This window comes from Mytilus trossulus, chromosome 4 (assembly GCF_036588685.1).
Source record: "Mytilus trossulus isolate FHL-02 chromosome 4, PNRI_Mtr1.1.1.hap1, whole genome shotgun sequence".
In the NCBI taxonomy this organism is placed as follows: domain Eukaryota; kingdom Metazoa; phylum Mollusca; class Bivalvia; order Mytilida; family Mytilidae; genus Mytilus; species Mytilus trossulus.
This window is the reverse complement of record NC_086376.1, coordinates 94,726,288-94,738,897: the sequence shown is the minus strand read 5'-3', so window position 1 is coordinate 94,738,897 and position 12,610 is coordinate 94,726,288. Positions and strand designations below refer to the sequence as shown.

Sequence of the window (12,610 nt, the reverse complement as noted above, 5' to 3'; positions counted from 1 at the left end):
TTACTGTGTGTATTGCTATGTGTTTGTTTAAACTACATTGGCTTGATGTTAAGATAGGGGTTGCTATCGCACAAAACATTTTGAACCTCGATGCATTCATGCGCCCGTCCCACATCAAGATACCCTGGCCTATGTCAGTCTAATATGTTGTTTTAATTTTAGTTCATTTATATGTTTTTGAGTTCAGAATGACGTCCCTTTTCATTGAACTAATACACTTGTTGTTTAAGAGGCCAGCTGTAGTCCCCTCAATTGATTATTTTCCACACATTCAAGATTAAATTAGGCTATAGTTATCTGCGACCGGCTTGAATATTTTACTATTTACATTTTACCATGGACACTTTAATGATCCTACTAAACAACAACATTGTTGAATTGACCTTATGTTTTAGTTTTTATTTGTTCTACTGGATTATTTCGAATTGTGAATCGATTTATCGTCTCGTTTTCTTTTCTTTTAATTTGATTTATTTAATAAATATGTTCAAACCTCTTGTTTCAATCCAAATTAAAATAAATCAAATGGAAAAGCGATAAGATAAAAGCGAAGATTGAGCTTAATCGTGCTGTAAAACATATATGTACTTTCTCATTTTTTGCTTGATGGCAGATTGTTTCTCTTTTAACTGATTCCAAGCATTTAATTTCGTCTATATGTCATTTATAATACACTTTTCTTTAGCATAATTCGATATGGTATAAATGTCAATGACACAATTTTCTACAAAGTTCAGTTTAGTAAAAATAATAATTTCTTTATTTTTCAATCAATGAATGACAATCTGTATTACTTTATAGCATAACTTTTATTATATTCAAAAACCATGCTATATCTAAAGTACTAGTGTGAACTAATCCAATGGTAACATACTTGAATTGTTTGACACTGTTCTGAAATAGACGAATGAATTCATTTATTTTAAATGGAATTAAAGAACAGACATATGTAAATTCTGTGTAAAAGGTCTGACACAGTGAATTATGTATTTTGAAAATAAATCGCAATAATGACTATAAAGTCTAACTTAATGAAACCTGTATTTTAAAAATATCGCAATTACCAGTATGTCTAACTCAGTGAATAATGTTTTTAAAAAAATGTATTGAATTATTGCATTGGTTGAAATGAATAAAACTGATTTCCCAGTTAAATAAAAACCGATAATTTCACATGTGAAATAAACGTGGTTATTTCAATCTCTGACGTCATACAACAATAAGCGTTATCAAGACGTCGATAACGTCGGATCAAAACATGCGTATGAAAAACAACCGAAAAACACTGATAATTAACTCATGCGCTTCGCGCATTCGTGAATTAATGTGTTGTTCGGTCACTCGTTGAATATTTTTCTCTATTTGAATTCTTCGATTAGTTATTCTATAAATAATGACCTCTTTAGAAACTGGTTGTCTATATAGTTCTGCTATTGACCGAGAAAAATACTCTTAATCGACAAATTTAGTGTACCGGAATAACTCACGACTAGAAATTGTTTAAAATGATATAATATTATCTATTTTTAATTTTTTGTCTGGTCGTAAAAACTGTCTTTTCCGATACATTAGATCCATAAAATATTAACTACAACGTACATCATCGGTTGGAATACTTGAATGATTACACACTTTTTGATTGCATTGAGAATAGTTGTCTGTCTTAATGAATAGTAAAATAGAAATGAAGTCCCATTGGTCTGATTTCATAAAATATGACATCAGAAATCTGTCACATTGATTCATTTAGAGTATTTAAGACCTTCATTACGTTTTCATACTTTTCACATAACAAAGTTGTGAGTTGGCTACATGTATGATAACAATGCTGCCATCTTGAATATTTTAAATTCTACTATTTACATCCGACTATTGAACACATAACGACCCTACTTTATACACCAAATGTGGAAGAAAGATACAGGAGGGACAGCCAATCTCATCGATCGAAAATTAACTGACAATGCCATGGCTAAAATAAAAAAACAAACAGACAAAAAATAGTTCAGAAGATACAACATAGAAAACCCAAAGACTAAACAACACGAACCAACAACATTATTGAATTGACCTTATGTTCTAGTTTTAATTTGTACTACTAGACTATAACGAATTATGAATCGTTTTATGCTTGTTTTGTTAATTTCTTTTTATTTGATTTATCTATTAAACGTGTTCCAAACTGTTGTTTCAATCCGGAATCAAAAAAATAGAATGGAAATATGAGCAGATCAAACCGAAGGTTACCTTTAAACGTGATGTTAGAATTATGTGTACTTCATTACTTTTACTTGATTGCAGATTGTGTCTCTGATTGCTTATAATAACCGTAAAAGTTCGTCTTTAAAATTCCTATTACATTATGAATATGAACATAATAAGAAATGGTATGGTTGTGTAATATCTACAAAAGATTTTATAATTTCTCGTCTATCAAAGATGATAAAGTTACGAAAATCTTAATAGCCTTATTAAATACCTTATCATATGTATTCCAAAACGATTGATAGGTAACATGGTATAAGTGTTAACTAAAGAAAAGATATTGTACTTGACCTGTAATGAATTTTACTGAAATAGGTGAATGTATTAATCGATGTTAAAAGAAATCATAGGACGTCTTTAAAAACTGGTTGTTTCTAAACTCCAGGTTCAATCCACCATTTTCTACATTTGAAAATGCCAGTACCAAGTCAGAAATATGACAGTTGATGTCCATTCGTTTGATGTGTTTTGTCATTTGATTTTGCCATGTGATTAGGGACTTTCCGATTGAATTATCCTCGGAAATGACATTTTTAGAAACTGGTTGTCTTTACAGTTCAACAGATGACCACTTTGGAAATTGGTTGTTTGTTTAATTCTATTAATGACCTCTTTGGAACTGGTTCTCTATAATACTGCAACTGACTTTAAAAAAGGCTCTTTTGAACTAGTTTCAGGTACCATGATAAAAGAGAGACGAAAAATATCAAAGGGACAGTCAACAAACGACTAGAATGTTTTATTTTAATTATAGTATAATATCTATATTTCAATTTTTTCTGGTCGTTAAAAGTTGAAACTATTTAGTACCGTCGATTTCTGGTTTGAGTATTCACTTTAAAATAAATAAAAAATAAATGTTTTATATAAGTACAGACTTTCGATGCTGGATGCACATACCACTAAGGGTACTGGTCATAGGAATGCTAAAATAGAAAATTTAGTGCTTTTTTTTTATAACAGGAAAATATATATGTTTTCTTATTTTTAATGACTAAAATAAGTATTGAGATACTGCATGCATATTACAATGAATTAACTCCGAATAGTTGAAACTTCTCTACTGATTCTTTTAAAAACTTTATTGTTTTCTTTCAATCACTTTTATATGGCTTTTTTTCAAATTTGTATTTCGTTTTCTTCAGTAACTTCTAGTAGTTTAATTAATTCGGGATGATTGTCAAAACGCATTTGTAATGAGTCTGCCAATAGGTCCACTAAAAATCTGCCCAAATTACTTAGAATAAAATATTGGACCACGCTTTTGTGGTGTCTATGGATATTGGTCCTTGTTTTTTTGTGATCAGTTCAACGTTTTTGTTGTTGTGTGGCTTCCTCTTATAAGTGGGTTTAATTTGTAAGCCGGATTTGTTTTTTGTTAATTGATTTATGACTATTAAGCAACGGTATACTACTGTCATGCATTTTTTATAAGCTATTTGGACACTCGATGTTTCTTCATTTACTAGTACTCAAACGGACATCATCGGTTAGAAAATATGTAATAAATACTCAAACAATAAATTGTGTGGTGAATTGTTTGCGTTATACTTTGGTTTAACTGTCTTAGTAATTGATAAAACAAGATTTAAAATGTCACATTGGTATAATTTCGTAAAACTTGACTTCAAATATCGCCATGTGGTGTAATGGCATTTTGATATTTTTTATATACTAAGGCTTTTCTACATCAGGCATATATTACCTTAGCTGTATTTGGCAAATCTTTTAGGAATCTTGTCCTCAATGCTCTTCAACTTCGTACTTTATTTGGCCTTTTTAACTTTTTCGGATTCGAGCGTCACTGATGTAGACGAAACGCGCGTCTGGCGTATATGCAAAATTTAGTCCTGGTATCTCTGATGAGTTTATTTATGAACACAATACAAATATTTGAATACTTTTCACACAATAAAGTTTAAATTTTGCTTGCTTGTATATTTGATATTCCACTCATTTCATCCAACAATAAAATAGAGAATGGAAATGGGGAATGTGTCAAAGAGACATCAACCCGACCATAGAGTTTTAAAAAAGCCAAAGGTCACCAATTGGTCTTCATCACAGCAAAACAATCAGCTGGCCCCTGAACAAAAATGTGTACCAGTTTAGTGTAATGGGTGTCATACTAAACGTATAAATTTAATCAATTAAAAAAGAATATACAAGACTAACAAAGGACAATTATGAATGAAAATGTGCATTACTTTATTACATAACGTTTTATCATATTCCAAAACTATTGCAATTTTTAAAACTCTAGTGTCAACTGAACCAATGATACAATACATGAACTGTTAGACACTGTAACGTAAATGGAACTAAAGAACAGACATATTTGAATTCATTAATCCTAAAGTCTGACACAGCGAATATTGTATTTTGTAAATATATTTCAATAATGACCACAAGTCTAACCTAGTAAATAATGTATTTGAAGAATTCACAATAATAACTATAAAATCTAACTTAACTTAGTAAATACTGTTATTTAAAATTACATCCCAGCTCCTTTGTTCTAACAGGGATGATCTTAGCCAGATTACCCCTACCAGATCACCCCAGGTTTAGATTCTTTGTTATGCATGATTTCCTTTGTTCTGTAACATTTTGGCGGGAATGTCAACTCCACTATAACACTTTTAATTAATTATACGGTAAAGACTATCCATCAAAATTCACGTAGAAAAAATCCAGTGTATATGCTGGGATTCGAACTCAAGACATTTAGCAATTCAAGCCACGACACATACCACTACACCAGATGACTGGATACGAACTAATAGTAATTTGACAGACTTAAAGGAAGCCACATATTTTTATAAGTGGGGCAATTGTCAGACCTTTATTCAGTGGGGGTTAAACCTTTTTTGTTAATAAGTCAGTTTTGAGACTGATTTTCCAATTTGATTTTACACTTTTTTCAAAAGCGGGGCAAGTCGGTAAACAAGAGTGGGGCGATTCGTTTTATAAATTGGCGATAAAGTGTGGGTCGATTGACAAGTGTGGCGAGTTGACATTGTTTGATATCTACTCATCGTGTTTGGGGGTCAAAAAGGGTATACATCATAAAGTAATATGTAATAATAATAATAATAAATTCTTTATTTAAAGAGGGTAAACTCAGTTAGTTACAATAAACTAATCTTCCCTGAGGCCCTCAAATCTTACATCTTATGTAATGGTTGTGTGGCGTTCTACCGGATTTTATGAATTGTAAATGGTTGTTCGTCTAATACAAAACAGCCGGGATGTAAAATAACAATCCACCTCGGACTTGGTGTGTCAGTATTAGATCACCCTCTGGCCTCCGGCCATCGGGGTGATCTATCACTGACACACCGCGTCCTTGTGGGATAACTATTAAAGTTTATCGCAATAATGACCTCTTTAGAAACTGGTTGTCTATATAATACTGCTATTGACCAAAAAAAGAAAGACGCTAACTCAAAGAGTTTAATGTACCGGAATAACACAAGACTAGACATTGTTTAAAATTATAGTATTATATCTATTTTAATTTTTGTCTGGTCATTAAAACTGTCCTTTCCGATCGATTAGAATCATACAGTATTTACTGCAACGTACATAATAAGTTAGTATACTTGAATGATTATTCCACCAGTTGATTGAATTGTGAATAGTTGTTTGTCTTAGTTAATGGTAAAATAGGATGTTTAATTGGTATAATGTCATGAAATATGACATCAGAAATCTTTCAAATTTGTATTACAAATTATGTATTAGCCTTGTATACATATTTATACTTTTCACATAACAAAGTTGTTAGTGGGCTACATGTATAATCATAATGCTGCCATCTTGTTTTAGATTCTACTATTTACATCCTACCATGGAAGGTTAACGACACTAACAATATAATTGCATTGATCGTTTGTTTCTAGTTTTAATTGGTTCGACTGGGCATTACGCATAATAGATCGTTTTATGGTCTCGCTTTTTTTTCTATATATATCTAGTTAATCTGTTCCAAACTTTTTTTTTCAATCCGAAATGAAAGAAATTGAATGAAAATTCGATATGATAAAACCTAATACTTATCGTGATGTAAGAATTATGTGTTCTTTTTAACTTTAACTGGATTACAGATTGTCTTTTCGATTACTGATACTAAGCGTAACATTTCGTCTTTAAAATTTCTATCTCTTTATTGATAAGACAAGAGTAAGATTGCCTATAAGTCATATATCAACCAAAGTTTAGATAGGTGGAATGATAATTTCTCGTATGTCAAGGACAATAAAGTACGAAAATCTTAATAGCCTTATTAAATAATTTATTATATATATATTTATCATATATATTCCAAAACGATTGATTTGTAAAAGGGTAATAGTGTCAACAAAACCAAAGATATCATACTTGAACTGCAAAGAAATGTACTGAAATAGGTGAATGTATTCATTGTTGTCAACGGAAATTAAAGAACCACTTCAGAAAGTGGTTGTCTCTATATTTCTACAACTGCCACTTTTAGAAACTGGTCGTCTTTATATTTCTACAAATGCCATCTTTAAAAACTAGTTGCGCAAATAGTTCTACGAATGATTTCTTAAGAAATCGGTTTTCACTGACCTCGAAATAGGCGCATAATAAACGAGTTTTAGATACCAGAATAACAGACGACTAGAAATTGATAAAAGTTGTAGTATGTTGATGATTTCTATATTTCAATTTTTTCAGGTCATAAAAAATTTAAACTATTCTGACGGTTTAATGGGTATCCCTCGATTTATGGTTTAGGAAGCCACTTTACAAAAAGTAAATGTATTTAATTACAGGCTTTAATCGTTTGAGTGAACATACCATTAAGGGTCATCGTAATGCTTAGATAAATAGATAAACTATTCGTAATCAATTAAAACACTTTGCGTGTCTTTAAGTGTGAAATTCAGCGCATTTGTATTTTCTAAAAAAAACTATTTTGGTAGTTTCGAGTTGATTGTGTACACTATTTTTGATTTATTGAATAGTTTCTTGTGTTTTTGATCATATGTTTCTTTGTTGTGAAGTGTGCGAAAAACTTAAAACACACGTGTACCCACAATATGTGGTATTTTGACAATAACTCAATTTTTTGTGTAAAACAAAGCTTTAAAAAAAGAGATCTAACTACACAAATATTATAATGATGCGTACATGAACGAAATGATTTATCCATTTTAAATATAATTCCGATTGTATATACTTTTGTTAACAGTGGTGTACTAACCTGCATGCATTTAGAAGCATATATACAAAAATCAACACTTTAAACTGAACATGATATTGCTTGTTAGTCTATCAAACATTATGTATCGGTTATTTTTACACAAAAACGCCTCCGCTACGTATCCGTCTGTCGCACTTCGGAGTACCTATCAGTACAATCTTACGAGACTGTGCTCTACATTTTATTCAAAAATGTACATTATCAGAAAATAATCAATAAATGTGTTTTAAAGTTACACCGGATCAATTAAATCCAAAACATGCACTGCTTGTGAACTGTCATTTAAATGTCAATTTCCTACAATGACAAAAGAAATTACATTGTGTACATTCCATCTCTATAGATGTTGTCTGTTTAACGTCCCCACCTAAAATAAAATAAAAAGACTATCTTTTCGTTATTATAAACCCGTGTCACGTGATGTGGCGCGCGCTGTACCTAAAATAAAAGAAAAACTTTCCAAACTAAACATGAAACTTCTCCGGTAACAATAATATAGACCCCATACAGAAACAAACAAACAAACAAACAAACAAACAAACACAGATTTTGCTAATGCTTGTTAAAATGTTGAAATCTTTGACAGAATCGACACGAAAATATTTTTATAATATGCTCAAATATCGATGTAAATTTTTGTCAAATTGTACTTTGCTATCAGAAGGTAAATCCTTACAATATAGAACAAACGTCAAAGCGAGAAAAAACCGTCTATAATTCATTGATTAATCCCGTTTCGATGCTGCATATACGCAGCTGAGTAAAAACAGTCTAACATACATGTTTTTCCACTCAACTGTTTCAAAAATAAATTCTCTGAAGGGGTTGCATGATTTCCCCAGCACAAACGAAGAGGCGTGATGGCGAATGATTCTAACTACAATGATAGCTGTAACGCCTTTAAAAGTAAAAACAAAAAATGGGTCGTTTTGTGATAGTCTCCACAAACATATTTCATGTGTGCATTTTCCCTAATAATAAAACACACACAAAAACTGCGGTTCCTGGACAATAACCAGCAATACACCCTTCTTGTGTACAGTTTTGCCATCAGTTTATGCATTTACAAGTTGTGACACCACACCGTCAATAATTGAAAAGAATAACAATCATCCTTGCTGCAGAGTAATTTTGATCGTCGTTTGATTGATAATATTTAAGAAAACGACGTTGTCAGCAAGATATTCATTGCAAGGCTTAAGAATGAAAGCCACATTTTATCACGGTTGTTGAAAAAAACCTCAAACACGAACAGACGGTACTAGAATGTTTAAAAAGCCCCTATGGAAATCATTTTCCTGCAACGTATTTTGAATGAACTCATCATAGGTACCATGATCCAAATTGTATAAGCCGGACTCGGGTTACGCATGCAAAAGACTCATCATATTTTAAGATTTTTTGCAGAACAGGATTTGAAACTTTTAACAAACACAAACGCCACAACATTCTAATTTCTACAGACCAACCTTTTCATTTCTACAAAATGAAATGCATTGGCCTAGTCTAGAATACGACAATATTTACCATTCGTTTGATGTGTTTGAGCTATTGATTTTTCCTTTTGATATATGAATTTTCGTTTTTGAATTTTCCTTTGAGTTATTTTTAAAATGAATTTACATGTAATAAGTCATTACAAATGATTTGCAGTTTTCTATAGTTTTGCATATGATAACGAGATGATTTGCATCATATAAATATAAAAAAATTTTTTTTATGTAAAATAAATGGCATGGCTTGTCTTCAAAACTTTCTCGCAAATCTTTTATCTTACATTTGTGATGAACTATTTATTAAAAAATAAAATCACAAAACGGAAAGTCCATAATCAAATGATAAAACACATCAAACGAACGGACAACAACTCTCATATACCTGACTTGGTACAGACATTTTCCAATGTAGAAAATACTGGATTATACCTGGTTTAATAGCGCTGAACCTCTCACTTTTACGACAGTCACATCATTTTCCATTATATTGACAATGATGCATGACCAAAATGTCATAAATAGGAGAACTAAACATGGACGTCCCCACAAATTATGGATGATTTCAAGTGCTACTGAAAGGGACAGAGATCCCGCTGCAAATGTGGCACTCGTCGTGTTGCTCATGTTGTTACAAATCCGGTAAATAGTCTAATTCGGTAGGTCACATTCATAAAAAGGGAAGGGGATTGTAGTTACAACTTAAGGAACATATCCGATATCATCTTATAACGAATATTCCATAACGTTCAACAAATAATGAGGGCGTCCGTAATATTTGGATCTCGTGGTTTCAAATTGGACAGCTGAAATCATCTCTTTGGTTTTTAGTTTTGTTTTCAACCGACCCTGATAGTCAATTTCTAGAGTCATATTCCTGACTTGGTACACGCATTTTCATAAGTAGAAAATGGTAGATTGAAACTGGTTTTATATTGCCAAACCTCTCACTTTACGACATTTGCAACAAATTTCGTTATTTTACAATGATGTGGGAACAAAATAGGCATTATAAGTAAAAGAGTCACAATATGAGCTATGTGAAATCTATGATTAAAATCTTAAAACAAAGTCCTTTTGCTTTTGCATTATTTTTCAAGGGCAAATGTCTTCAAATAAGTTATAAGATTTACTTTTACTCGTATATCAATTTTTAGTCTAAAACGGTCATTTTGATCGGACATCTCTTTTAAGACTAAAAAATAAATTATTAAGTTAACGTCGTATTTTGATCAATTTTCAGACTTATCTCCTCCGGTAAACTCAATACTGTTCAGTCATTTGGCTGTAGTAAATTAGTTACGTTTTAGTCTATAGTCAGACAGTTCGATATGTTCTGCATTACATAGACGCGTAATAGATACATTGACGATTTCAGAATGATTCACGTCTATTTTAGACAAATTTTCTTCCCGGTTGTATCATCTACCCAGTAGTCAGCACTTCAAAGTTGATATGAAGTTGCATTGATCTGATGAGCCTTTTTATAGACGAAACGCGCGTTATTATAACATCTAAATATATGATGAGTTTATGGTCATAATTATAAAATATATCATAATACATTCAAACACATTAGTCTAAAATGAACTAAAATGACATGGAAAAAAAGACAAAGACAAAAAGAAAAAGAAAAACATAAAAAATCAAAACACTGAGCAACACGAATCTTAAGACTGAGCAACACGAATCCTACCAAAAAACTGGGGGTGGTATAAGTCAGTGGAGTCAGGATGTTATAGCTCGCTCAAACCCTCAATTATATATTACGTCAGTTATGTTGGTACCAAGCAGGTAATTGATATCCGGACATCCTTTTATGTTCTGATTGTGTTTGGTTTCTTTTCTTTGAATGACTCATTAATTCGTTGGTACATTGAAGAGAACCTAAATGTTGAAATGCTAATCTGGTGCATATTTATTTAAAAAAAACTGTTGTTAATATCACTGCATCGAAACCTCGGCTGAAGACTATAAGTCTCTGAAGACATCACCAGCCCAAGTGGTCAGCAATTATGGACATAAAAATAACTGGATGGTATCTTATTTAATTTGCTGTTTTAAATCTGGAAAAATGTTTTTAAATTTAGTAATGCATAGCCTAGATTCCTTTCACGTGTTTGGCTATACTTTTCTTGTCGAATATATATATATATATGCTTTGTATATTGAAGTATGTTGATGTCGAGCATTAATGAACCGACACAAATTGGTGAAAATTCTTGTCAAATACAGTCAACTATTTAGGATACTATTTGTCTCTTGGTCAAGTTGCTGCGCATTTTTAAAGTTGCTTTAGAGCTGTTCGTATTTTATCTCAATTTCAATTATCATATACATTTTGTGCAATAATGATAGTGATGCCAATTACTGTTTCAGTATGGACAGAAACTGGCAAAAAGTCTACAAGATGAGTTATACCATGTTTACCAAGCTAATGATTGTAACAGTTTGGAATGTAAAAAGGTATGTTTAAGTTTTATCAGTATTCACTCAAAACATCTACACATATATTATATAAATAGTATTTGCGAATACGTTTCCATTCGACTTTGCAGGCATTGTTCTTGTGTATTCATGTAAGCACAGATCAAAGTGTGACTTATTCGATGTATTGTTTGGTAAATGAATAGAGTGTATACCCGGTCATCCTTTCCCCAATTAGGAGTTTTGTATTCTTAAATGAGATAATCTTAAGTAATGTAGTCCTCTTGGTCTACAATATAACACAGTTTAGCAAAACACAACCGATTTTAAAGTATACTTATCCCAGTGCCAAGGCTTTAAAAGGTATTATGCGCTATATGATACAACATGATAAAGAAATACAAAGGAAAACGTATTTGAATTGTTTTATTTGCAAGTTTCCATATAGCAAAGAAAAGATTCCTCAAATATTCAAATTCAAAATGTTTAATGTTTGTTCAATTGCACGTTAAATTTACATCTGTTCTATGCAATAAGAGTCAACGAAAATATACACACCTAGATTTGTGATTTCAACCAAAAGAATACATCAAAAATGATATCCAGAAATTGCTGAACGTCAAATTATATTTGCTGAGTTTATATGATGGATTATTAATTCAGCACACAGTTGATATAACAATTGTGTACACCTACTTTCTTGCTTATTCTTGTGCACGTTTAGGTGGAATTCATCCAGAGAAAAAAGAAAAAAAGCGTTTTGCAAAGTTCTTAAAGTTTGTTTTAACATATAGGAATGATTTTATGTCTCTCAATAACTCTCATTTCAATGATTGTTTATATCTTATCTATCTCAGGGACTTCAAAATAAAGAAAACTCACTAATGTACGAAGGCTATATGTTTTGCACCAGTCCTGTCCTAAGTCAGAAATCTGATGTACAGTAGTTGCCGCTTGTTTATGTAATTGATACGTGTATCTCGTTTCTTGTTTGTTTTATATAGATTAGATCGTTGGGTTTTCGTTTGAATGGTTTTACATTAGTAATTTTTGGGCCCTTGTAGCTTGTTGTTCGGTGTGAGCTAAGGATCCGTGTTTAAGGCCGTACATTGACCTATAATTGTATATTTTTAAAATTGTTATTTGAATGAAGAGCACTCATATAACATCCTCCTATATCTATGTATGTCCT

At 31.5% G+C, this 12,610-nt stretch overlaps 1 protein-coding gene across 1 annotated transcript in view; it reads left to right on the top strand.

Moving 5' to 3' along the window:
* The window catches only part of LOC134716922 (angiopoietin-1 receptor-like), a 116,597-nt gene that overhangs the window by 26,505 nt on the left and 77,482 nt on the right, over positions 1-12,610 (top strand). The window contains exon 3 of the mRNA XM_063579941.1: positions 11,371-11,457. Within this exon, the coding sequence (XP_063436011.1) occupies positions 11,371-11,457 (87 nt within the window). The remainder of the gene's footprint in view (positions 1-11,370; positions 11,458-12,610) is intronic.